Below are 26,185 nucleotides of genomic sequence, written 5' to 3'. Positions count from 1 at the left end.
TTTTTTTTTTTTTTTGGTAAATAAATGTTACTGCAAAGAATTCACCACTCTTTATTCACTACTACTACCAACTGTAGGATATTTTTTCTGTTATTTCTTCATGAACAAGTAGTAACAGACTAGATTTATTTAATCAATAAAACCCAGAAATAAACAAGAACAATGATGCTGTGCACAAAAATTTATAAAGACCCTTGTTTGGGTCACCAGCAAATGCCAGTTCCATTGTCAGGCCCATCTGTCCTGCTGCAGAATGAAATGATATTTAATACAACACTATGGGACGGTTAGCACAAACCTAATCAAGACTCCTACCTCCACAATGCTTTTCAGGTCCTGCACGTACATCCTCTCTGTCTCGAGAATCTCTTGGACAACTCTGTCTACGTAGAGGAGCTTCGGACTAGTGGGCTCTGTCACCAAGGACATTGCACAGTTTTTGCTCATTCCCTTTGGTTCTGCTTTCCTTGGCATGCTGAGCTTTTTTTCCAGGCTCTCCTCAGGATCCTCTGGCTCCGCAGGGATGTTTTTGCATGGCTTGTTGCTGGAAAATCTTCTGGCTGGGACTAGTTCTAGCTTGATGGCACCCGTTTCTTTATCCTGGTTAAACAGGCCCAGGTGGCTGTTGGAAACTAAGGTCATCCTGCTTCCAAAGGAACAGTGGCTGTCCCTGGAGGAAGCAGAGGAGGAAGTGGAGCTAAAGCTGACAGGACGGTCACTGTCTGAAAGGTCCATGGTTTTTTTTTCACAGCAGCGGAAAGATCTGTTCTCCTGGTGCAAATCTTCCCCTTTTGTCTTGGAGTCAAGGGCCTCCGTCACAGCTGGTAAAACATCAAGAGGTAAGTGGAAGTCATCTAAAAAATAAACAGAAAGAGAGGTCTTACTGTTGTTGCTCCATGTAACTTAACAGTTGGCAATAGACATTATTACAGCTCCACATACAAAATTAAGGCAAATCTATTTCTCCCAAAAGACAACCAGAACAACATAATTTAGGGCTCACATTTTTAGGTGGTGGGGATCCCCATGGGAGACTGCTAAATAGGCATTGCATGATTCCAGTTCGTGTATGTGCTTCTGGCACATCCTTTCTTGGCCCCACATCCTATGGTGCTGGACTTGGTGATAGCAAGTACACTGTCCAGGCTCAGCAAAGGAGAGAAATAAGACTCAAAGACTTTCCCTAAGGTTAAAAAAAACTCCATTGGGAAGAGACCTTGCTACCCCCAAGCTGTGAGTTGACCATGGCATGGAGGCTTTGGAAAACTCAAGGATTGTGTCAGTGATACCAAACAGTATCTTCCATTTTGAACGCTGCAAGGCCAACACAGGCAAGCAGAAACTGAAAGCAGTTAGTTATCAATTACCAACTCTGCAGCTTGTACAAAAACACTAAAACCAGAATGATTTCCCATTGAAAATAACATAGCTTCTGAAAAAAAGAACTCCCACGGGAAACAGTGCTGCCAAATAATTCTGTCTTCTACTGGGAAAATAAGTTTTTCTGAATCTGTACAGCTCAAGCCAGAATATTACCCCTTGTTGAACTGACCCAAAGCTGTTTTTCATATCAGAGCAATAACAAAGTAAGATGTCTGTCTTCCTGTTGGCACATCAAATCTACTTTCTTTTTATTGACCGTATGCCCTGAAGGACATGGTCCATGATGTAGTGCAGATTTCTCTCTCTACAAGTTGTGTGCCGTGCAGCAACGAGTACCTGTAAAAGCAGCTGCAGATACATTGAATACTTCAAGTTTTGTTTCAGTTAAGAAGTGTCCACCCAAAAAATGTGCCTCAGACTCAGAGAAACTCAGTACGTCAGTCTTGTGAAAAACGAACTTGTGACAATTTAGAAAGAGAAGCAATACTGAAGCTATCTACACAGTGGGTAGCTCAGTAGCTCAGTCCTTATTTTACACCAGTAACAACCTAATTTTTCATAAATCATACTGGTGACTAGAACTCCAGAGTATTTTTTAAGTAAAAAAAAAAAAAAAAAAAAAAAAAAAAAAAAAACATAAAACCTTTAAAATGGCAAATTAAGCTCACCTAACCTTTAAGGTGGCCCTTCTTAAACTAAAGCAAAATGGTTATGAAATTACAAGGAAAAACCTCCCCCACACTAATTGGGGCCAGGGATTTGTTTGTTTTTAAGACCAGAAAAAACAAACAAACAACAAAAAAACACTACTTTTTATTTAAAAAAAAAAAAAAAAAAAAGTAGAAGAAATCAGAAGCAAACAGGCCAAAAAAAAAAATCCCAGAGAAGAATGTTTGCTTTATTTGGCCTATCTTGAATGCATACAATTTGATTTGTGCATGAGTAATTAATACTACCATTTCAGTGATTATGATATTAGCTTTTTGTTACAGAAAGGTAGTGCCCTTAAGGTAATACATGTAATTAACAGAGAGTAATTCGCTCATTGTACGGGTCAGAAATTGTTCCTTAGACTAAAATCTGATCTGGCACCTCTGTCCCCCTGGTTTTATCTTAAAGCTTGAAAAACTACAGCACTTCTTTAAGCCATGTTCTTCCATTTTTTGCAACACAGGATCATATTTACTTTTCTTGCAATAAGCAAATCAAGTATAAACTCCAAAATAAAATATAAAGCAAAAATCTGGAAAGTGTTTTAAACTGAAGAATGCAGTGAAGTTCTCTTGTTTCAAAAAATGTATGGACAAAGATGTTTGCTTTCCTATTGCTCGTGATAAGAAAGTATGCATTTTTGATAAGAATGTATTTTTGTTATCAGTTTTGGATCATTTTTCAAGTTCAGTTAGAAAGCATAATGTTACTGTGCAGATGTAAACCCCCTTGAAAAATGCACAGGATAAACAAGATAACAGGGATGCCCTTCCGCTAACTTACTCCAAGATATTTTAACTAAAATTACACAACAAAGAAACACCTGATTAGCCACATTTAGGGGGAAAATAAAGGGTTCCTGTTACATTCCATTGCTCCATGCTCTTTTCTTCCTGTTTCACTGATATGTTGTCTGCCTCCCAGATAACCTGAAGGCATTAATATATAATATTTGCTTCACAAACACTGTGAGGCTCATTAATACAAAAATCAAACAAAACACAGTTCAGGTCAATGAAACTGAAATCAGAATAAAAGTAGTTTTTCCGCAAAACATAGACAAAAACATGGGGAGATTTGGAGATTTGAACACACCTTAAACAAAGCAGCAACAAGAAAAACTATTTATTTCCTTGTTTAATGACAATGCCATTGCTTATTAAAAAATAAAAATAAAAAATTAGTTGTAGCAGTTAAACTGTGCTTGCTCAAACACCTGCATTCTCCCTGACCCTAGCGAGTCCCAGGACCCTGCTAGGCACAGCTAATTAATTACTTACAACACATCTGACTCAAGTTCCTCCATTTTCAGACAAATCACTATTCCTGCACATTTCTATACAAATTATGGCAAGCAAGCTATTTGCTACTTGAGAATCTTCATCTGCTTCGTCCTCAGCTTCATCCTGCCTACCAGCCTCAAAGTTACTTTTTACTTCAATTCATCCTTATTCCAGCTGTAAATTGCGTGTTTGGCTTCTCTGCGAACACACTTTGCTCAAATCTTGCCACGTTGTCCCCACAAGAAGCGTTTTGCCAGGCAGAGCACATCAGCTCCGAGGAGCGCCAGGCCCTGCTGGAAGCCCACCTCGGGTCACAAAGCTCAGCAGAAAGGCACGCCAAGCCTGGCTGCGCATTTCAGCGTGACACTCAACCAGGAAGCAGACTCCTCTCCTCAGCTTTCAAGCCCTGTAATGAACACTGCGCACCCTGCTAGTGTCAGTCAGAGTTTAGGGACGGGCTCTGGCTCAGCCTAGCCCTGAATTTCCATCTGAGCTACAGGTACCTGTTACAAAGCCACAGCCCTTCCCCACAACACAGCATCTGAACATCTTCCAAGGTTTCACAAGTTTATCTTCAGAAACGCCTCTGAGGCTAGGCGGAATTACCCCTGTTGTTGAAACCAGGTTCCGAGAGTTGAGATGATTTCTCCAGTCACAACTCTGTCAAAAAATGCAGAAACCAAATCCCGTTCGTTGCTGCAGTCCCATGCCCATCCTTCTTTGTCAGGGTTTGGATTTGGCTTTTCAGAGCCCCTGGTCCAGTTTTAATGCAAAATAACTTCACTCTTCTGCCAACTGCCTGAATTCTGCACATCCTGACTGGTGAAAACCCCACAGATAAATTAATGCAGGGGGAACGGCCTCCCCCAGAACTGGTCTCTACGTGTCACAGCTGAGACGGCTGCCCTCTACTGCCTGTGCCTTTGAAAACACCGTAACCTCTTACAAATTTCTCTCTGACACAAACTTGTCATTATAAAAAGCAAATTCAGCTCTCAGATACCCTGAAGGATTTATAGGGCTCTACAGACCCCCTCCATCCACACACATCCCTTCCCCTCGATTTCACAGCATCTCCAGCGGCCAGCTGCATTGGGCTGCAGACAGGCTGTGCAGCTCCAGCTATCGGCACATCTCCTGCGAAGGACACGCTCTGAGCAGGGCTTGTGCTCCCTGACCCACATCTGGCCGGGTCACCGCGTTTTTGTTTGGCGTTCCTTTGTCTACCGGGCCTTTTCAATTATGAGCCAAACTAATATTGAGAACTTTTGTGAGCTGTGAATAACGGTATTTAACTCAGTCTGGGGAGAAAAAAAAATCTTAAATTTGCATGCTTTAATTAACGAATAACAGTAATGACTTGTTAGTTCAGCACTGAAAGGAGGATAATTGCACATTTGTCCGGACTCACAAGGCAACACGCTCCCCGAACAAGGTCGTTTCTTGTTTGTGCCTTTGCATGAATCCAGCTAGCCTTCCCCCAGCCCTGCAGACCTCCCCGCTCCCCTCTGTCCCCTGCATCCCGCTGACAGACAGACAGACACACACACAGTGCATGCTGGCATGACACGACCCCAGAGCGCTCCCAAGCAAGAACCACAACTCGTGCCTATCCTACAGTGGTGCAGGGGCAAGAAACACAGCATTTCACCCCAACAGGCAACTGCAGTAGTAGTTTTGACATTGAAGCCACATGCAAAGTAAATCTTTAAGTGTATCTAATGCTTTCTGCATGCGATCATAAACAAATGCTCAGCGAAACGTGCAAACTTCTATCGCTTGCTTTTTTATAACATACACCTCCTGCCTGTAACGACAGTCAGAGTAATGACAAATGGTTTTCTATTATGTCTACAGCCTTGGCTACTCTAGGACATTAGCATACAATGCAAGATAAAGCACTCTAAGTCAATTTTGTATTTAAATGCAAAGATCCCCAAGCCCTGTCTAAATATAGGTGTTTATTCCTCCGTGTTGTTTACTGCATATGACATCTTAAGATATAGTGCATGACTAAGAACTCACAAGTCAATTTATATTCATAATTAGTATTGTTGTTGCCTTTCTCCCGGCATGAAAAAGAGCACCAAAGATGTTATCTGCAAAGTCAACATTACCAGAAATTACAGGCTTCACATCCTCTGGAAGTTCAGCTAAATAAAAGTGATGAGACTACAAGAATCCTTTCCTGTATTTTCTTTGAAATAGCTGCTTATTTCAAAGAAACCATTGTAGACACAATTGTGTCTACACAATTCTAAACAAACAGTTGTCTAAACAAACAGTGTAGACACTTAATTGTAGACACAATTAAGCAGGACTGTTTACAGCAATTTCTACACTTAGTATCAAGTTCAAATGCAGCAGTGCAATTTAGAAACATAAATGTTATACAGCTGCCTGACTGAGAAAGATTAAAATACATTCACTACAATGATCCCAACACGATCTTAAACACACTCCCCATATCCTCTCTGCGTTGAATACTACACAAGTGAAGGTCAACAGATTACTAGTTACTAACTTCTGAATATGAACATGTCACTTCTAAAACTAATACCCTCTGTGAACAAAGCCACATTAGAGAGTTAACAATATTTGCAGGATTAGATCTCTTGAGATTATGAATTCAGTATGAACTGTCACAAACGATACATTGCCAAGTACTGAACTTTGAGCAACAGAAATCCCATTTATTAGCAATCTTACAACAAGGAAAAAAAAGTCATCAGCTAATGTGTCTCTGTCTGTCAAGCCGCCCTCCCCACCATGCAACGCTTAGAGCAGAATAGCCTCTGTCAGAACCAAGCCCGCTAATGCCCGAGAACATTATTGCAAGGGAAAATCCTCTGCGACAGTATCTCACCACTGAGGAATGTCTCTGGCTCCCCGCACAGAGAACGAACAAGTCCTCTCTATTTTTCAAATCCTCTCAGAGCAACCCACGACCTACCTGTGCAGCAGGGAATAAATGCACGCTCTGCCTTCAGCTGTTCCCAAATTACCTCACCGGGCACTCAGGTAAAATGAGAAGCTCTTACTAGTCCATACAGCTCCTTCGCCAGAAATATTGCATGAGTCAGCTTTTATCTATCAAAACCCTAAACACAAAGGCTTTACAGAAACCTGATTCACAACTTTCTCACTGCCTTTTTCCCAGTGCACCGAGAGTCTTCAGCATCGCTAAGAGCCTTAAACGAAACATTACATCATTCGATTCAGGGACAGGACAATGGGCATCGCTGTGGGTAACTTTGAAACGCACACTTCACTGAGCAACACCCAGTAACTTCCATTTTTCCGGGCACAAAGCTGTAAAAATAGAGAATAGAGCCCATGCTTCCACGGCATTTCTTACGCTTTGACCCCTTGATTCGCCGACAATATTGATAAGCATGCAAAGCAAATAAATAACCTGCTGGCATTGTGAAATTCCTGTATTTATATTAGAAACTCCCATGAACCTGCAACGCCAATTAAAAGGGATCGTTCTGGACCCTATTCTGCCTTTACATAAACAGGAACAGGCTTTTGCAGTGTGTTTGCAAAACTTCAGTGTTTTTTAAAGGGACAGAGGAGAGACTTTCGGAAGAAAATGTCAATGCTGAGCCACCAAATGCTCCGTACTAAATCACAATGAAGCAAGGTAAAAGAGAAAGGAGTTTTGAAGGGAAGGAGACAGTGAGAAGACAAACTGAAGGGAAAAGGAAGAAATAGAGAAAAGGAGAAAAATGGTTGTAGAAGGAAGAAAACAAGTGTGTGTAGGGATAAGGAAGGAACATGGATGCAAGTAAGAAAGATGAGACAGACAGAAAAAAAGGTTTATTACAAAACCTTGCACATCCTGTGGTCCGAGTCACTCCCCAAATCACTGGGCTGGGTAACCAGGAAAAAAAAAAAAAAAAAAAAAAAAGTGGATGATGCCTGTCTGGACATTGATAGCACTGACTTACCTAGAAAAACAAAGAAACTACCGAGCCAGAGAGGAACTATTTCTGTGCATCTTAAAACAGGGTTGGGTGCAATTGCTGTGTGCATTACAGGGGCAAGAGTTTGACAATTCAATTCACCCCCAGACCTACTCCTCACAGACCTCTGTTAACAGGTGGGAAAGTGATGATGGCTCCTCTGCCTGGGAAGTCTTCCGGCCCTTGGAGGGGATGGTGGCATTTCCAGCTTGGAGCTGGGAGGCAAAGGAAGTCAGAAGAGTTCCCAGCTGCTGGCACCACTTCCCAGGTGTGCTCTCCCAGCTGCATGCTCAACCCTAACCCACAAAGTGCTACTCTAATCTTTAAAACCACACTTCACGTTCACCCCCCTCTCTCCTTACAGGCAACATGGCCTCGGTTTCATTTCGAGCTTTCCTGAAGAGCATATTCACTGAACAACACCTTGCAGCAGGAAGCTGGGGGTAGAAAAGGGAAGCGAAGACAGCCTTGAGGCCATTCACAGAGCCATGAAATGCTTTGATCTCAACATCCGGGCTGCCAGGGTGAAGTCCCCATTACCCAGGCTTAAAGATCAGCTGTTTACAACCCACTGCCCCGCTGCCACCAGAGATCTTTGAGACATGCTCTCTCTCAAATACATTCTCCTGTAGTTTCTGAGGGTTTTTCTAACATATGCATGTTTACATTAAAAGATACACATGCACACATACACAAGCCCACTTTTTGCAAGACCTACATAACAGGCCACCATGTATCTGCAAATCCTGGACACGTTCACAGGCACAGAAAGTCCAGCACCAGCCCCAGTATCCTCATCACACACACACAGACCATAGCACCCGTATACTTGGTCAAATAACCCGAATGTGGCAAACACACAAAACATTTGCACATGTGGCAAACACACAAAACATTTGCACTTCAACATTCACACATATTTTTGTTAAAGCCAAAAATTCACTTCCCTGAACCTCTGCTTCCTTCACACCTGGTGCCCACCTTGCCCATGGAGCTTTTAGCACCTCTGAAGGAGGTTTCAGCTAAACCTTGGCCAAACCTGTAGAGCATCAATGAGATGCAGGGCATTGCTTGGTCACTTCTGTGAACTACTGTCCTGTTACACACAAGCAATACCAGCAACAAAGCAAAAATGCTCTGTCATTTAGCAATGACAAACCTCCTGAATTCTGAAGGCTCGAATCAAGCCCAGCAATGGACTGACCAAGAGGCAGCCAGCAACAGAGAGCTTTCCATATTTGCTTCAGTGGGCTAGGTGTAAGCAGAGGTTGCAAAGATGCAGCATGAGCTCCAGCCACGGGTGTAAACTCACACAGTGAGCTCCCATGAGCATTGCTGTGGGTGCAAAGGAGAGGGGAGCTGAGCGGAGGTCCTTACGCTGTTCTGCTTTGTTCCTTTCTCTCTGTGCATCCGCATTTGGCCTTGGCTCTCATCCCCATGTATGTCAGCAGAAGTTTACCCCACACGTGAATATTTCCCAAGGAATTCCCCACCTGCATCACTTTAAATATGCATAGCACTGAGATCTGTCAGTGCAGAATACCAGCAACTCAAAGCCTTTTGTTTTTAATGTGCATCACCAATGGAAGTACCAGAAAAACAATGTTTTTGCCTCACTTCTCCTTATCTTCTATCATTTCATACCTCTTGGATTTGCCTTCTGTTTATCTGCAGTATCTTCCAGGAGCTGGCATCCTGTTCATTCCTCTACCCTGTCTCCTCCTCCCTCCTGCTGTTTGCAGAGTGCCATAGACTGCATTATTAATGCATCAAGGATGAAGACTTGAAAAAGGTGACCTGTTTTTGCTTTGGAACAAAGCCTTGATTTTTTTAAACTTAAACATTAAGTGGAGTTTAGAGAGGTTAGGAATGATGTTATTCTGTAATTGCCAGTTGGCTAAGGATTTACTGAAGAAATAAGTTATTCTCAGCAAAACTGAGGAAAAAAAAACAAAACACTATAACTCAACCACAGGGTGCATTCAGGCTTAAGGACAAATTGACATCTTCACTGAAAGTGCAATGTAATGTATTAATAACTCTCTGCAATGCAGTAGATATTTGGTCTGTATACAGTGCTGCAGAGACACCTAGAAAAAGGAACAGTCCACCACGTGCTGCTGATGTACTGCAACACAAATAGGGCATATGGATCCAGTGCTCCATTTATAGGCTTTTAAAAGAATTATTTTTCATCTCCTTGTGAACTTTGGAGGTCCACAAGGAGACAAAAAAAAAAAAAAAAAAGAAAAAAAAAGAAAAAAAAAAGAAAAAAAAGGCCCATTTAAGTAAATCAGCAAATAAAATTAAATGAAAACTCAGTGAAGACGTTGATATGAGTGCAAACGTACGAATAAATACACAGTTCTGATCTCTACCATGGATGATAATGCAATCAAGGCTTTCTTCTCTGTCTGTACTGGTATTTATGGAAGACTAAACAGTAAGTGTTCAATGTGCTGCTGCCTGAATTTTTAAGCATTTTTACATTTAAACGTCTGCACCATGACTGGAATGAAAATCCACACATGCTCTTCTTTCTGCACAGCAGAATACAGGATCAGGCCTTGCTGCTAGTTCAATACTATGCCTCCAATCATACACTACATCACTGTAACACTGTTTGGACATCAGGCCTGTTTTATACTTCTTCCTGGATCAGTCTCCTGCTCCCAGCAAGTGCCCCACCATGCCAACATGCTACTGCAAAGGGCAGTTTCCAACTTCATCTAACCGAGCTGAAGTTCACCTTCAAAGCCTGCTGCAGCACAAGCACACTGGGGTTCTTGGCTAGTCATCCCTGTACAGCACAACGTGCTGGTTGCTTTACCGAGAACACTGGGGTGTTTTTAAGATTAAAAATGTTTAATACCTGGTAGTAAGCAAATAAACTTTATAGAGGGATGCACAGTTGCAGTAAAAGAAATGACAGCATCTAGGAATTATTTTTACTAGTCACAGCCAAAAATTTGTGTGACCACAAAAAAATGAATCTCAACGTGACATCTCTAACAGTTTAACACAAACTCATAACTACAATATCTAAAAAAAACTGAGCAGTTCTTTAAAACTCAACTTAACAGCTTGTTGTTGATTTCTGCCACTAATTTTCTGTTGACTTCTAAACATTTCAGTTGAAAATGTCTTAAAAACAAACAAACAAACACATTTTGTAAAAGCCAGATCTTTGGAATAGCTGACCTCCTTAATTCTAAATAAAAGTGAATTTCAGAAACTTTAAAGTCTCGATGTTTTCCTTTAAATCCAAGGAAAGGATTTCTTCCATTTGTTTTTGAATTGGAGACACTTACTGGAACCTCCTCTGCACCTCAGGAAGTTTAGCAACTGGAATTTTGAAACAGAACTGTAATAATAACACTGGACTCATACTAACAGATGTTTGCATTTACAGTAAAATAAAACCTTTCCTTTGGGTTTCCTCTCTTCAACAAAAATAAAAGCTACAGAAAGAAGCATTCATGTTTATTTCTTGAGGAGAAAAATCCTTACGCTCTGCCCATGCTGGAATTAAGACACACTGACGGCCAGGGTCCACCACAGGCTTAATCAGTCATTTTCTTTTGCCCACTCTACTAAAATGCAACAACAGGTCTTAAGATGGTATTCTAATGGTCAGCAAATAGCTCTTTGAAAACCCTAATTCAATAGGAATGTATTCAACTTAATAAATGACTGAAACAGGTTTTTGCAGCACACAGTAATGGTATTTTAAAATTTCACAGCACTTTAAATGAAAAATAAATAAAAAGAACCCAAATAGGTGTTCCAAAACAAAGCAGTAATATACCACAGTTCCTCTGACTCTGTTGCTTTCATAGCTAAGAATGGTATTTCAGATCAATAAGGTCCAGAAAACTAAGACTGCCAAATGACAACAAACTACCTGGTCACAGCAGTAACTCGTGACCCCTCATTGCTGTCATATACAAGAGACCTATAACAGAGCAGTCACACCCAATAGTCATTTCTACTGATGATCCTTTTACATCCAGACCTGTTGTATACCTTGTTTTGGTCCTCCCCTACCATATTGTCATTAAACCATAAGGTATCTCTGTGAAAGCCACTCCAGCAGAGCCAGGTTTTGATGAAGTGACTTAACAATACTTTCAGTGTTGCTTTAAGGCAATATTGCAGTGTGCTGCTTCCTACTACTTTTTAGCTGCTACTTCAAGAAGAGAAGCCATTAACACCGAAATTCCTTTCTCAAACAAGCAATACTTTCCCTAGGACTTCTGCATGCAAGAAGCAAAGCAAGAATTGAGGTGATCTGAGATTGCTGCAGTGTCAGTGTCCCACTGCAGTGCAGCCACTGCACCCACGTACAAATGGTGCTAATGCCTGCAGCAGTCACTGACGCATTGGCAGCCAAGAGTAGCCGCGCCAACAGTCACACACTTCCGAAGCCACAGGGCAAGAAACAAACAGATTAGAGGCTTGGACTTGTCTAGTGTGAATATTTGGTGCATAATTCACAATGACCGACTCATTGAGTCATAAGACTTTCTCTGCACTTTCTTTTTAATAAAACAATGTAATGCTTAATTTGAACCATAAAGGCAGTCAGTTTATTAAAAGCTACATGTCTTACAGAGCCCACATGCCTTCTTCACTAATTCCTACAGAAAAATAAGGACTGGACCTAGAAGTTTGAATTCTCTAACATTCAGAGCTATTTCAATTGATCTCCATTGATCACTGCACAGGGAAAGTCAGGGAAAAGGGGTCTTCAAATTTCTACTGACCATTTGATTTATGTTTTTTTTGTTTGTTTGTTTGTGTTGTGTTTTTTTTGTTTGTTTGTTTTTGGTCAATTGAGAGGAACAAAACCTGACAAATACCAACAGGAAAGAGGCATAAAATCACATTTGTAAAAGAATACCACTACATGTCTTACAGCAAGATAGGAGAAATTTAAAACATTCATGAAAAGCCATCAGATAATTGTCTGCCACCACCCTCCTGCTTGCCTTACTTTTACAGTTACAGTCAGTGCCGCAACGCCTCTCTTTCACCATCTCAAACACTTTTACCCTGGCCAGTTTTCAGACTGCAGGTAACTCCAATCAACACCTAAATCTGTCCGTGTGGCCCAAACAGCCAGCAGTGGTCAGTACACAATTCAGATTTGCCTTCTCAGTGCTCAGATCAGAGACAGAGAAGGAAGAAACTTAGACTCCTACTCAAACCTTCTTAGTGCAGCAAATCAGAGTTGTTTTTCTCAGGTTTCTCCTTCACACTGTATTTTTCTTCCAGACAGGGACATTTAATCCCACTGTTTTTCTTGTTTGGGTTTTCCACTTGCTCGTTTTTGTGAGAAACGAGTAGCAAATCCATTTAAATATTCAGTTGGACTCCAAATCAAAATCTCAAATCCAAAACGCACAGCTCAGGCTTCGAGAAACTTTGCCAGAAAGGTAAATACCATGACCCAGAAACACTGAAGGCAGGAGGCAGAGCATTTGAGCACATGTTACAGCAGTGTTGTAACTGCGGAGTTTTCTGAACAAGCCATGCAAGAAAACAATTCCTTTTGTTGCTCTTCTTTTTATAGAGAGCATCAAGGGTTTCTCAACTCCATAGCCCTTACACATGGGAATTTACCAGGTAATTCAGTGCCCAGCCTCATCTTTAGGAGCCATTCTGACTCATAATCCCTGTTTATTTTTTAAAAACCTCACCCAATAAAACATTGATTTTCCTCCAAGACCAAAATGACACCATCAAGCTGTAAATCCTCGGTGAGCTACCTTCTGTCACATCCAGCAGGACAGGGCTGGTAGGGCAGCCGGGGAGGGCAGTGAGGCTGAGCTCCACACTTCTCCCAGCGGGGCAGGATGCAAGCGGGTCTCCCTACTCCTGCCCAGCTTTCACAGGCAAGCAAAGCTGCAAGTTCGCTCCCGAGTGCTGGGGCACACCACAAGGCTGAGAGGCCACTGCACGGCTATTATTCCGCTACTTTCTGCCTGTTACCACAGCTATTAGCTGGCATTCTCACTTTTCAAATCCCCATCTCTTTGGAAACCCTGACTACCATTATTTTACTACAAAGAGGCACAGGTTGAAAGAGCAGTAGCTGAGCCTTTTCCTACTCTCCCCCTTTTGCATGACCTATAATGTATTCCTCACAGAGGAAGGGTTTCAGTAAGGAACATCTCACTTTTAGAGGTATTCAGAAATTATGTAGCTATTAAAATGCTTTATTAACAAAGATTTTGGCAAAAGATTTGTGAAGTCTGTATAACTTTGATCAGTAACAGATGATCAAAAATCACTCTTTAGTAAGACACTTGTACTGAATCAGGGCTTGCAAATAATTTTTTCATTAACTTTATTCAGTGAAAAAGGATGGTGGCTCTCCTCCATGTCATTTTTCTTCTTTTACATCAGTTTCTATATACAGCCACAGATGATATCAGTTATACTTGTTTCTGCATCCAAAAACATTTATCTCACAATCCATTATGCCACAGAAATGGTTGCATTCTTCCCCAGGACAAGTTGATTGAGGAGAGTAAACCAAAACCCCTTTGCAACTGATCAGCATCACTTAACAGAGCACCAAAAGATATTAAAATATCCACTCCATTTTTTTCAATGAATACATGTTCTTTATAATCTAAACTAAAGGACTTGAAACATTTTAAACTTTTAAACTATGCACAAATCCTGCCAATTACAAGTTAATTGCAAAATAGTTCAAAGCTTAGAAAAACAATCTGGGGAAAACATTCCCCTCCAATGAAATCAGAGCAAAATTCTTTGAAAACAATGTCAAAGGCTGAAGGCCTGAGCACCAAACAATGAGAGTCAAACTGACTGTGGTCGTACTGCTGCCTTTCACAGGGCAGTAGTTGTAGCTGACGGCAGCTCAGAAAAATGCAACACAAAAAACTGGATGAGCTCCATGGCTAACCTGTGATGTTCACATGTACGTTGATGGATGGAGGGGAAGTTCCCAAGTTGGTCTCCACTGGTAGGAGATCTCAATGGCAGAGACAGAGAGACAGTGGAGTCACAGCTGTTAAAAGCACCTCTTAACAAGCACAGCCCACTTCCACTGAAATTACCAAGCAGCAGCTCCAACATCCGTGTCCCCCTGTGCCCTTCAAGGCACAACAACATAAATCCATTTTTAAGACTTGAAGACAGACATTGACACAAACTGTGTTCCTAAAGTATGACATCTTGCTCACCAGAAGATTGTGCAAATCTAAGCTAGTTTAGTCACAACATTAAATGTATGCTGATTTTGCTATATATGTTTTATTTAAAATTTATTTGTGCCTAGGGAAAAAGCAGTCTTATGTTAGGAGAACACTCAGGAGAAACTTCTGAAGCTTGGGATAATTTGTTGTTAGTATTTTTGCATCTGGCAATAACTCTGTCTAACACCACACAGACAGGAATGTGCGAGGATGAAAGCACCTGGAAGTTCTAGTCACTCTACATACTCTTAACCTGTCACTGTTGTCAATTTATAGGATTTTGAGTTGTGGCTTTCTGCTTTATTGATTTTCTTATTTTATTGATTGCATGCTAGCATGGCATATCTAGGGATGTGAGCAAAACAATTATCATTAGGATTTGCCAGAGCTCTTACTGCAGGAACCATGGGATTTTGTTTGTTATCAGATTCTCTGTACCCTGAAAATGATATTTTGAACTTCAAGTCCCACCATGTCAGCACTTTGTCTCTAATATCCAGAGGTGGCAAGAAGCATATTTAAGATAAAGGACTTGATAATCAACATTAGCAAACAGGAAAACAATTATGGAGTATGCACTGAGTGTGTTACACTGGGGCCCACCATCTTCCCCCAGTATTGACATTCCTTTCTCTTATGTTTACTTTTCGCTTTGCAGACTAACACAGCTTAAGAACATATCACTGATACTGGTAGTTAAGCTTTGAGACTGTAATATTACTCCATACATAGTGATGTAGCTAGGAATCCTTGCATATCGATCCCACTGACCCCCTCCATTTATCCCATGTTACAGAGATGACAGGGCATTGGAAGTGATAGTTTCCATATAGTTGGTTTAAATAAAGGTAATTCATTAGGCACCTCCACATCCTCCCCTGAACTAGATTCATTTTTAGAAAATCTTCAGTTGTGTCAAAGTGGAACTGAAGGGATATGCATGCTGCAGACCAGGGTTTTCAGATTTCCAAAGTGTGCAGCCATTTTCCCATATGAGTTTTAAGGAAACATTTATTGTATTTATTCAGAAACTGGAAAAGCCATCCCACTAATGCCAGAAAAATTATACCTCCCATTACTAACTAGGTATCAGTAGCCCAAGAGAATCATTTTTTACTCACTTAAGAGACAAGCTGTTCTTTGTCACTAGGATATAAAGCATCAATCATGTGCTAGGCCACCTAAAAAGTTCAGTTGATATCCCATTACTGTTTATACCTAAAAGTTTAGAATTAAATAAACCATTTCTGAGAAAGGAGTTATATTGTAACCTGCCATAAAAAATTAAATGGATTTGGCACATTTTCTCTGCGCATGTAAGTCATGAGCTCTTAATGTGAGTGATTTACTCTTTTCCATCCTCAGAATATGAGTTGATGAAGGAGCATAAAGCCTTACTACAGCTAATATTCTGGAGTCCATTTCGTGAGTTTGGTTAGATAAAAAATTATAAAAAATGAACAACCCACAGTGAACAAAAAAGTTATCATTTGCACTTCTCCAGACTACATGATATCATTACTTAGTTATGTGTATTCTTGACTGGAAAGCTGATGCTGATTGCATGGAAGTTATTTCATAGGATTTTAAGAAATATGAGTAAAGCAGCACGGTGAAGGCAGAGGTTACACTTAGCATTGCAGTTACTCCGTTAACTTTGACTGTCCTCTTGCCTAGGCTTCTACATCTCATCAAGGCATTTAGGGCCAAATATAAGAACAGTCCTTTGCTGAGGGTTTCCACGTTTCATGTCCCTTGTCAATGCTAAGCACTCAGGACTTCAGGCAAGGGGAAGCTGAAGGAGTATGATAGAACAGGCCCTTGAGCCAGACATTTAGCTTGTGAAAACAACTGTAACTCACTGATTTTAACAGACTACAAATATATATATATATATATATATATATATATATATAAGTTACTCCATACAGAATGCAACTCACACCCTAATTTCCATCTGCCATAGCTCTTCATAGTTGTTTTTAGGAATACTGCTATATGTAACCCTCATTAGGCAAAAGCCTAAAGATGCTGTGAACCATTTAGATATCACAAAAGCCCGTCTACATCACATAGAAATGAATTCAGATAAAAGGCAGTGCTCAACTTTCTCCCTCACAGCAGCCCAAAGGTAACGCTGTAGGTTCTGCCAGTGCCCCAGAGCTAGCACGTGACTGGCTCTCCTCCAGCACAGCCAGCTAGTAACTAGTGAGCCCAGAGTCAGGAACAGGATTAATGTCCATCTGGGTACTTCTGCTGCAGCAAACAGATTCTTATCTTCTCTGAAACTTAGTTAGCTTGAAAGCTATCTTGCACACATTTATATGATATCTAACCAGTGCTGTGTTTTATGGCATTGCAATACACTCATACTTTTTATGACAGGAGAGACAACAAAAAAAATATCTTTCAATTTCACACATGTATTTATTTACCTGATAGGCAAGAAATATTAACACCACATTCTGCTGCATAATACATGTTTATTTTGTCAAGATAGGAGGAGGATGAAAAGTTGACCTGTTGTCACACCACATTATTACAAATCTCCACTTTTACTGGGAAGATACTGAAAAGAGCAAGTAGCTTTGCTATAACATTATGCTTCCCAAGTGCAATAAAAGCAGGATTGGTGTTAAGCTGCTGAAGCCTAAAGGCTTGATGGATATAATACCATCAGATGGAAGATAAACTACTTCTTTCTTCAGCACCTACATGCACCAGTGATTTAGAACTCCCTTGAGCTCAGGGTTGAAGACAGTATGCCATCAGAAAACAGCATATAGATCCTTTAAACCGATTCCTCTGTGAATGCTGTAAACTTCTGAATTTGCCTGCTTATTACAATGGCAATGGTGTTTTAGTATCTTCACGTGGAAATCAGTTGTCTTGACCTCTCAGACCTGCCTCACCTGTTGCTGTGAACAGAAGGAAGGATAGTCTTGACTTGGTTGAGCCTGCCTTTACAGTAAAGGATCAGTGATTACACTGATTTCAAGTGAATGTTTACAGTTATGTGTCTAGTATACATTAATAAAACTTTTAAAATTCACTTTTTACTACAGCAAATCAAAATTCAACTGGCAGTCATGTGAGGGAAGAGAAGGACCTTTACTTTGGGATTTTCACGTGTGTAAAAGCCTTTTCTGTTAGGATGCTACCGTCCCATTGCGTTAGGCTCAGTTTATACTGTTCATAACAAAAGATGTTTCCTTCTGCAGTGGTTATTCCGTATTTTAACATCCCATCAAAAACAACCAGGGTTGTAAAAACAGATGTGTCAAAAGGTTAAGAAATGAACAAATAGATTTTTTCCAGCTGTACAAAAGTAGCTGACAATCTCAATTCTCCAGATCACAAGAGAGGTATTACTGAACCAATTATCTGGTGTTGATTTAAAATGGAAATAAAGGAGGGGATTAAATTAATCTAGCAAAAAGTAAGCAGCTGCATGAAGGAATACTTTTCAATCTGTGAAAACTGAATGATGTCTAAGTAGGATGAAAAAATCTTATTGGATATATAGTTTAGTATATAATTTTTAAATACAAAGCAAAATCTTTTATACTAAATACTCAATTTAAGTAAGCATTATTAAAAGAGTATTTGAAATAAATCATTTAATGGAATAACGGTTGTTCAGCAAGGACCACAGATATTTTTAAGCCTCATATTTATTATGCAGGTTGTATCAAACCTGTAATACTCCTAAATATTTGATACTTTCTTTTAACATTTGCCTTGTGTGAAGGATGCGATATAATCTGTATTTCCCCTCCTCTGCATCCCTCCACGTGCACCCTTTAAACCCAAATAAGACTGACAAGGTAAGCTACCTTTCCTGTCAGAGTGGGGAAAAAGCATTTCCTAAGACCCCTCTTTTTCTTCTTTCCTCCCCATCCTCCAGTAGGAGAAATCAAAGGCCAGCAAGCATTCAGTGCAGTCGAAAGCACCATGATTTATAAATAAATGAATTAGAAAAACCATAAAATACTATAACTGGACATGTACTATCTAGACCATTCTTCAACCCAGACACGGTTGTAGAAATACACTAGGTACCCTGACATTGCTAAAAAAAAAACATAATTTAAGTATATTTATAAACACTATGAGAACAATCACACACAGGTAGCATCCCTCCCCAGATATTTACTTGTCATTCAGGAGATTAACCCATGAAGATGATCATATAATGCATTTACCATCTGCTTTTTTTTCTCCCCCTACTTTAAAAGGCACAGAAATAGTATCATTTTTAAAGGTTTTTAAATAATCTAAGTATTTTCTTACTCTTTTACATAGGCCACAATGAAGTATTTATCTGTTTTATATGCTAGACAAAGCCCTCATAAGAGGATTAAATGCTAACATGAAGATATCATAGACAGTGAGAAAAATATATTTAGGTTCTTAATTTTCAAGCCAGTTTGGTCTCAACACTGCCTCACAGCTACTCTAAATCCACTTTAAGCCCACCCATGAGTTTACATCTCTCCCTCTCACCCTGAACACCTAACCCAACCTCTCTTTTCCCAACAGCACCCATCCTCCTGTGGCCACACAGCTCAGTGCTCACCTGCAGCAGACCTCTGCTCAAGCTGTAACTGCATGAACACCCTCACCAGAAGGAGGAATGAGGCAAGAGCATGTGGCCCAGAGGCTCCCAGAGGAACAGGACTGTCCCCTCTGTCACCACCCCAAAGCGTTTGGAAGTGCTTGGGAGAATTAAGATAGCTGCACTCTGGAGGTACACAAGCTGTCCCAGGTTCAGCACGCCTGATCCCTTACCTATCATGGCACCTTTGGGGGACGTCATGGGTTATTAAATATGAAAAAAAAATAATTTGATGGAAGAGAGACCTACCTCACACTTCCACTCCCTCTACTCCCAACCACATCCTCTAGTACACTTAAACGTACACTTGGCTCCAGGCACACACAGTCACAGAGATTTAGGCAGAACTATGAGATCGAACAACACGTGCACAGACGCATGCACACACAACATGTTAATTTCTAGCTAGTCATCACTTCCCATCAGATGATTCAAACAAAAATGACTTGCAGTAAACCTCTGACTTCAGAGGTAAATTTGGAAATGTTTATCTCCTGTTAGAGCTGGTTCCTTTGGGCAGTGTTAAATGCATCCTCTTCCTTTCTTCCCACTTTCTCCCACAACAAGAAGTGCAATCTCACTGCAATTCATCTTCTGTAGAGTGCTTATATGGGCACCAGGACATACAAGTAACTTACTTTGAATCATAGGAGGATAAGTGTATTATACTTCTGTTTTCCCAAAAACCTGCAAGTTAAAGGGAAAAAACTTCCGAGCTTTTAGAAAAATAACTTTTCCCTCCCCCCCAGATGGCAATTTCTAGAGAAAGCAAATCTGAAAGAAATTAGAGTGGTACTTGAGACCATGATCTGCCAGACCTTTGACTAAGGAAGACTACTTATGCTCTCACATGCCCCCATGCAAAACACTTCCACTAATTAATCACTAGCAATACAACAACATTAAAAGAAGGCGGCATTACACTGAAACAAAATCAAGCATACTTTGCACTTACGGTTTCTGTGAAAATTCAGCATAAAGCACAATTGAAACACCCAAAGTGTGCAGTTTGTCTCTGTATCTTTCTCTTTTTCTTTCAAGATTTCAAGAGAAATGGCAAATTAAATGCCCAGCAGTAATATAGTTAATGTCGCAACATAGTTTTAATTCTCATACAGCTCTGCCAACCCATACAATATGCAATTATGACAATGACTAAAACAACCCCACAACAGTTCATACTTGCCACTTAGGTAGTGAACTCAAGGATTTTGTAACATCACTGAGAAGACACACACTCAGACAAACAAGATGCAATGGCCAAAGAGACTGATCGTGGCAGCTGTGCTGCACTCAATGACCAATTTAGGAAAAACCCTCCACAGAGAACTTTTGGCATAAAAATACAGGATATTGCTATTAGCTGTTTTTCTTGCTACTTAGTTCTTGGAAATTAAAATTACCTTAGAAATTAAATTATGTACCACAGTAAGCTTCCTATCTTAAATTACTCAACAGTCATTAAGTTCTTTCTGTACTGCACTTACACAGTTGGCCTGTGACAAAGATAACAACCCCAAAAAAATGCCACTTTTTTTTTTTTTTTTTTTTTTTTTTTTTTTACAAAACTGTATTACCAGACTTTTTAGGTTTTTGATTTTTCTTTTTTTTAATAAAAGATGCTCTGTTTTTAGGGTCTACTACAAACAGTTCCTTCCTTTCAGAGGATGCAGGTAAAAGCAAGAAAGATGGAAAAGGTAAAAGAGAAGGAAACACTTACCCAAAACCTCATCTACGGCACATGCAGATTCATTTTCACTGAAGGCACAGCTCCATATACACTGTGTAACACACTTATCCCAACAAATATATACATATATTTTCCAGCAGTTAATTAGTTACTGCTGTTTTCAACCACTCTAAGAGTGCTGCTGTCCAGAAACACTTCTGCAGAGCAAGCCTCCCCCTGGGAATACTTCTGCACTTTTGAAACAGTGTAACTGGTAACTCTCTTGGAGACCTTCAGCACAAGATTAGCAAATGGCTAAGAGCCACCCTCTCATTCCAATTTTAAAACCGCAGTTTTGATACCACAGCTGGACACCTGCCACCACTGCAGGCCTCAAAGAGGAATAAGGTTTTAACTTTCGGGAAAATTCTTTTTCCATGTCTGCTCCTCTGCAGCCTCCTTGGGCAGCTCAGTGTGCTGAAGATTTATTCCACAGCCAGTTCTGCACTCCAGTTCCAAGATACCAAGCGGTATCTTTTGATTATTTAAATCTGGGAATCCTCCAGAATTTCCTTCCATAAACTGTCCGAGAAATGCTGCTTGGCAAATTATTTGCACTATGGCTAAGACTTAAGCTCCCTTTACAGACTGCATGACAGACTGATGGAAAAGATTTTCCTAAAATAGTAGCATCCCCCCCTTGCCCATGCACACACAGCATCACTAACCTGCACTGAAATAATCTCGTCAAGTGCTACAGGATGATTTTTTGTTGTTGTTGTTGTGTTTTTTTTTTTTGGTGTATTTTTTTTTTTCAGCAAGAGATCAAATGTATTAGTTGGACACTAATCAAACCATGAAAATTTAAGAACAGCAACAAGAAAAAAAAACAACTCTTCTTCAATGCACACGTGTATTTACATATTCAACATCTCCTTTCTTCTCTCTTCTAGAGACACAGTTAAGTTACTGAAGTTACCAAGTAGCACCAAAGCCACAGAAACCACATACGTGTGCATCTCTCTAGTAAAAACAGAGTAAAATATACCAGCCTGACTTCTTCCCCCCAAAGTATATATAATGCTACATTTTCACTTTTTCCAACACAGTTATGGGGTGTTGTTTTCTGCTTTGCTTCTTATTATTTTAAAAGAACTATTTTTCCAAAACCAAAGCTGAAAGCTTGAAAGTCCTTAGAAAGAGAAGCAATGAGAACAAAAGAAAGAAAACATTACTGATGTGCAACTACACAAACAAGAAAATCTTTCTTTTTTCTAAGGCTATTTTTAACAAAAGCATCATTTTGAACAGAAGCCACACTTAAATATAAGCCTCAGTCTGCAGCAAAGAATTAATTCTGTAACTAACGTGAGATATAAACTAACCAAGGAAATCAAGAGAGACTCTTAAGATAAGGTCAGCAGAAATCCCGAAGGTAGATAAAACTCACTGCTAGCAAAGGCAAACTCATGCTTTTTGCAACGTATTAGTTTCACATACAGATAATGCTATTTGATAAGCCAATTGTAAGGATAGAGACCCATGCGTTAGAAGGAGCCAGCCACTGACTTCTGCTGTATGCACAATAATAATCAACACTGACTTTTCTATTAAATAGAATTAAAACTACAAAATGTACAAGAGCTTTGGTCCTAGAAGTATAAATCAGATATTCAATTAGCATTGCACATCAGATGATGCATTTAATACATCCTCTAAAACACTTCATACTGGCTGCTATCACTGGTCATGTTCACTATGGCTTCTATTATTGGCAGTGCAATGCATATCTGTATTAAGTATTCATTAAGAGTCAAAATGTTACCTGAAATTGTCCTAGCATTAAAAGATCAATTGTAGCTGTATTGGAGGGCAGTAGGTATGAATTACAGCTACAATTTATTGCTCTATAAATGTTTGTCAAAAAGTAGTCATGTCATTCCATGCATGCCAAACAGTAAATTTAAAAGAAAATTCCTGGAAAATACAGTGAACTAACTTCAGCAGTTCTGAACATCACCAGCTACACACTTCCCTGCATTATTAAAATACACCACACAAACCTAAATAAAACACTTTAGTGGGTAGGATTGAGAGGCAGCGTCTTATTTAAGTTCCAAGGAAACTACCCGTCCCTGTTTTCATGCATTATGACCAAATTTTGCAATAAGAAATTTGCAAGTGGCAAAAGACTATTTAATGCAGGTTTTCCATTAATTCTTGTTAGACTTCAAAGCTGTGTGAATTAAAGATGAAATAAATTTACTCCCAAGAAATGGTATTAAAGTATGAAGGGAGCCAGGGTCCCTAGAGAGATAATGGTAATTACATCTTCAGATATGCTTTACAAAGCTCAATTTTAAAAAGAAATAATTGACCAATCCTGAAATTTAATTAGTACTAGCAGGTCTGCACCAGTTGGAACAGTTCCACAACTTCAAATATCAGGCAAATAATTGAAGGTTTTAGGGTTGGATAATTGGGAAAGGTGTGATGGCAAAGGGGAAGGAATAAAGGAAGCAGCTTGTTTCTCGCTGGCATCACAGCAACTTATTTTAAACTTCTCAGTTCTGCACCTGATTTTGATATATATTAAAAAAAAAAAAAAAAAAAAAAAAAAAAAAAAAGGGAAAATGAACTTGACCTAGTGCTAATATTCATAGTCACTGTACAGACACACAGAAAACTAATTTAATCATCTTCCAGCTCTCTCCCTCAGGCAGCACTAAGCACAGGGCCGTATCTTCTTAAGCCCAATTTCACACGTCAATACGTGGTTTGTGTTCTCAGCTCCTTCCTGGAAGACCAGGAGCACATTTGTTCCTTTTGTTATCTGCACCCAATTATTTGGGGATTTGATATCACAATTGTCCAAAAAGAGTTATTTGAGGTATGTCAGGACCCTTTCTAATACGCCTGAAAATTCTGGAGGAGGGAGGCTTTGAATTTCAACTGTATCTAAAAAGAAACTATATCTGTTAGGTAACCATTAGGCCTGACCCAGATCTGAGCTTCACTTTTTTTTTTAAACAACCTTTCATTTGGCCACTGTGTTCAAATATCGATAACAGCCCCAATTCAAACAGCAATGGCCGCTTTTATCTTTATCATAGATGCTTAGCTTTGTTCCTGTAAGCAAAGAATGAAGGTCAGAGCAATTGCACCCTTCTTCTTCAGCACAGTTCCGCGCAAATATCAAACATATCCTACATCTACTTAGAAGATGTGTGTCCATTAACTTCACTAACAATACTTGTGTGTATATATATACATATATATTTTAAGTTAAAAACCTTCCATTACAATTACACAGACACTGTACTTGCCTAGACCACAGTTATACCTCAGCTTTGTTGTGGACTGCATTATCCTACAGTGGATTTCTTCCTTTGTTTTAAGTAGGCATTTTTACAGAGTAATGTTGCAGCAAAAAGTAAAATTGCAATTTGGGATTCCTCCAAATAAATTGAAAGACCGGAAACCAATATTTTAAAGGTAGCACCAATATCCATACTGGGGAGAAGACCGATCCAGTCATGTGACAACCCCAGTGGGCAGCTACAACACAGAGGTGCAAACTGAGCAGCAGGATGGCCACCATTTCATCAGGCTAATGTACAGAGAAGGTTGCTAATTTTGTAAAGAAACAGGCAAATAATTAGCTTTAAGCATTTATTTAAAAAGAAAAATCACTTTTCTTCTAATTAATCACACATTTTTGCATTTTTTATGGATCTCGTTAATCACACACCGTTTATATTATACAAGCTAAAGGAGTGGAAACGAACAAACTGCTGTAGATATAACCTTATAAACTACATCTTTGAAATTTTAGGTTAAGAACTAATTCTGACTACTGATAATGCTATAAAACAAAACATATTCCCTGACTTCCTCATAGCTTTTCTCTGCCAAAACTAATTAAGAGTACTGTACCTTTTGGGAGGGATGAGGAAGGGAGGGAATGCTTGATGAGGTTATGACCCTTTTTCTGATAAAAAACAAAGATCTCTGACTCCATTCCACAAGAGACTGGATACCAAGAATTACTATGTTTCTGATTTTCCCCTGGAGTTTGTTCATTCTTCTCATTTCAAGTCTTCCAGCAGGATCAGTATTAAATTCAGAACGGTGAGATTCAAAAATAAATAAATAAATAGTTGGCCTCTTAAGGTCAGAGCAAGTCTTTTGGCAAAGTTTCCCTTTTGATCTAAACAAGTCCACCCTGAATGCTGAGTTATATGCCTCTGAGCAGGCATATTCTCTATTGCCATTGTGTGTTAAACTCATAGCAGAAACAACATTCTTGCGCTTGCTTTTACTGGGTTTAAAGCCGCATTTGACTTGCACTCTTCTGCCTGCCAGAGCCTACACAATCACAGTTGTTTAAAACATCCAAGGTCTTGACAGCTGACTGATATGTTGTCATGTGTAGTTCACCCTTGGAATTAATGCAACTATTAGGGTCTACATTATGAGAATAGCAAAGAAGCTTAAGGAAAAGTTGACCCCTAATCCTCCTCACACAAATACATGCCATAGTTTAAAATGAGCTGAACTAACAGATTGGATCAGATCATCTCTCTTTCTCCACACACGCTCCAGTGTGTGTGAATACTTTCTTGAGCCTCTTCTGGCTCTGGTCAAGACAACTATTATCTATAAGAAAAACTTCATGGTTATTCTTCTTTTGACTTGTACACTCGTATTGCCTCATGCAACAGGGATAAATTTCCCCGAACAACCTCCACCATAAGATGACCATTCATAAAATATCCTTAATACATGTTATAAGGGTTTGGTCTGGGGCACTGGTTTTCCCAGTTCCCTTGCATAGCACTGGGAATGACTGAATTTCCAGCTATGGCAACAGGTGTCTGAGAAAGTAGGTGTGCTACAAAAGTTATAGGAAAATGCCATCTCTGAAATCTAGGGGAAGGGGGGAAGGAAAAAAGATTTCTGTGTGTTTGGGTCACTGAGACAGGAGTTTGTAAGACATCACGACCATATGCAACATCATGACCACACACCTTTATTTACCAAATCCACAGAACCCTGGACCCCTCTGGCATCATCTGCCCATGCTCTTCACTCTCTCCAACACATTACTGCAAACCCCACATTTCCACTTCTGCTCCTGACTTTTCTTTCTTTAAACTGATGACCAGGACAAAGATTCTTTTTAGCTTGAGAAGTTAGACCTCAGCAGGACAGTGGACAGAGTTTGTCAGGGGTATTTCATTTACACTTATCCAACACACAAGCTTTAAAACTCACAATACAGAGAGAGAAAAAAAGAAAAAAAAAAAAAAAAAAAAAAAAAA

The 26,185-nt window shown here is 39.7% G+C and overlaps 1 protein-coding gene across 3 annotated transcripts in view; it reads right to left on the bottom strand.

Annotated features, from left to right (window-relative positions):
- PLEKHG1 (pleckstrin homology and RhoGEF domain containing G1) overlaps positions 1-26,185 on the bottom strand; it is a 140,348-nt gene that overhangs the window by 55,688 nt on the left and 58,475 nt on the right. Inside the window, exons 1-2 of one of the 3 annotated variants that reach the window (XM_035321428.1) lie at positions 6,331-6,536; positions 316-854 (exon numbers count right to left, since the gene is read on the bottom strand). In XM_035321428.1, coding sequence (XP_035177319.1) covers positions 316-735 — 420 coding nt within the window. In that variant the 5' untranslated portion in view covers positions 736-854; positions 6,331-6,536. Of the gene's footprint in view, positions 1-315; positions 855-6,243; positions 6,267-6,330; positions 6,537-26,185 lie in introns of those variants that run through there. The other 2 variants (XM_035321429.1, XM_035321427.1) reach the window with 2 other exon arrangements.

This window comes from Oxyura jamaicensis, chromosome 3 (assembly GCF_011077185.1).
Source record: "Oxyura jamaicensis isolate SHBP4307 breed ruddy duck chromosome 3, BPBGC_Ojam_1.0, whole genome shotgun sequence".
NCBI lineage: Eukaryota > Metazoa > Chordata > Aves > Anseriformes > Anatidae > Oxyura > Oxyura jamaicensis.
This window is presented reverse-complemented; position numbering and strand designations above follow the sequence as displayed.